Genomic DNA, 1,275 nt, shown 5'->3' with positions numbered 1-1,275 from the left:
TAGGTTTTCAAAATTTTCTGCCTTAGCCAGCCTAATACTATTTAATTGATCTAGAATAAAGTTGACAAAGTGTTGAGATTACAAGACAGAACATGCAAACAATACTATTTTCTCATCTTAAAACATATAAATTCTAATATTGCACTAAATTTATTCATAATAGTATTTTTTTAATGTATAACATTTGAGAGTTGTTTTAATATCTAAAGTTAACTTAAATAAAGAAAAATGTATCAAAAAAGATCTCTGTTTAAATTAACAAATTTTAAAAATCTGTTTTGTAAATTTAAGTAGAGAAAAAATGTATAAAAAGATTCTTCCTCTTGAAACTATAAACTTTAGATGTCCAATTTGTGTGTATCTATGCTAAATGAAGTATAGCATACTATCTTAGGACCAAGTGCCTAATGAAGAATTCCAAACAGACTGAAAATTTTGAAATTAAGTACAAATTTTATAAAAAGATTTTAAATTGTAATAATAGAGATTCTTGGGTTAAAAAAAAAATAAAATTTTATCATCTTTGATGAGCAGATGACATGATATTCCTACTAGAAAAGGCATTAGTAAAGCCCCTACTAGCAGGGTCTAAAAAAAAAATAGAAGGGCTAAACTTTAGAAGAAGCTAGCCATTACTAGAGGTCCTGGATCTAACTAATTCTTAACTCTAACAATCTGGAGTTCCAATAGGAAAACCTAAGTTGCAGTAGAAGTTATCGATCTGAGTAAACGAGTTCTACAGATGGGACAAGAATTACTGCTTTCTAGCCATCGAAGAAGGCAGTGAGTATGGAATATGTGGGATTCATGACAAGGCATCTGTCGGGCATCTTTCCCCAGTTGAAAAGTCTCGGTGCAAATCGAGCACTCTCCATTAACATGATTGGCAGAAGTTATAATTTGAGTTAGCCTCTCCACATCCTCTCTATCATCTGGCAACTCAACTTTGGAGAACTCATGAGATCCTAGAATCATGCGGCCAATCAGTTCAGCTAAATCACTAAAACTGTTGTAAACTGTATTAATGGGCTCACGGAAACAATCTTTGTCGGATAAGCCAATAATCTGATTTTCTATTTCAACAAATTCTGGTAGTAAATCGTTTATGGAGTTGTGTTCAAGGTTCTGAATGTAATCGAGTGGAACGATGCCATCAGCACCGGTGGAGGATAATAAACTTCGTGCCGTCAAAATACTGTCTCGAAGAACGTCGCTAATGTCCCTTAGTCGCTGGAGAAGAGCAACGCTATCTACTTGTGTGTTGTTGGTACTCAT

General features: G+C 33.5%; 1 protein-coding gene across 1 annotated transcript; it reads right to left on the bottom strand.

The window, feature by feature from the left end:
* Positions 1–696: 696 nt before the first annotated feature.
* Positions 697–1,275, bottom strand: LOC131873134 (uncharacterized). The gene has a single exon (XM_059216213.1). It carries the CDS (start codon positions 1,273–1,275, stop codon positions 697–699), a length of 579 nt encoding a protein of 192 aa, XP_059072196.1.

The sequence above is a fragment of the Cryptomeria japonica genome, unplaced genomic scaffold, assembly GCF_030272615.1.
Source record: "Cryptomeria japonica unplaced genomic scaffold, Sugi_1.0 HiC_scaffold_1085, whole genome shotgun sequence".
Lineage (NCBI taxonomy): Eukaryota > Viridiplantae > Streptophyta > Pinopsida > Cupressales > Cupressaceae > Cryptomeria > Cryptomeria japonica.
The sequence above is the reverse complement of the archived record's forward strand: the minus strand, read 5'-3'. Positions and strand labels throughout refer to the sequence as shown.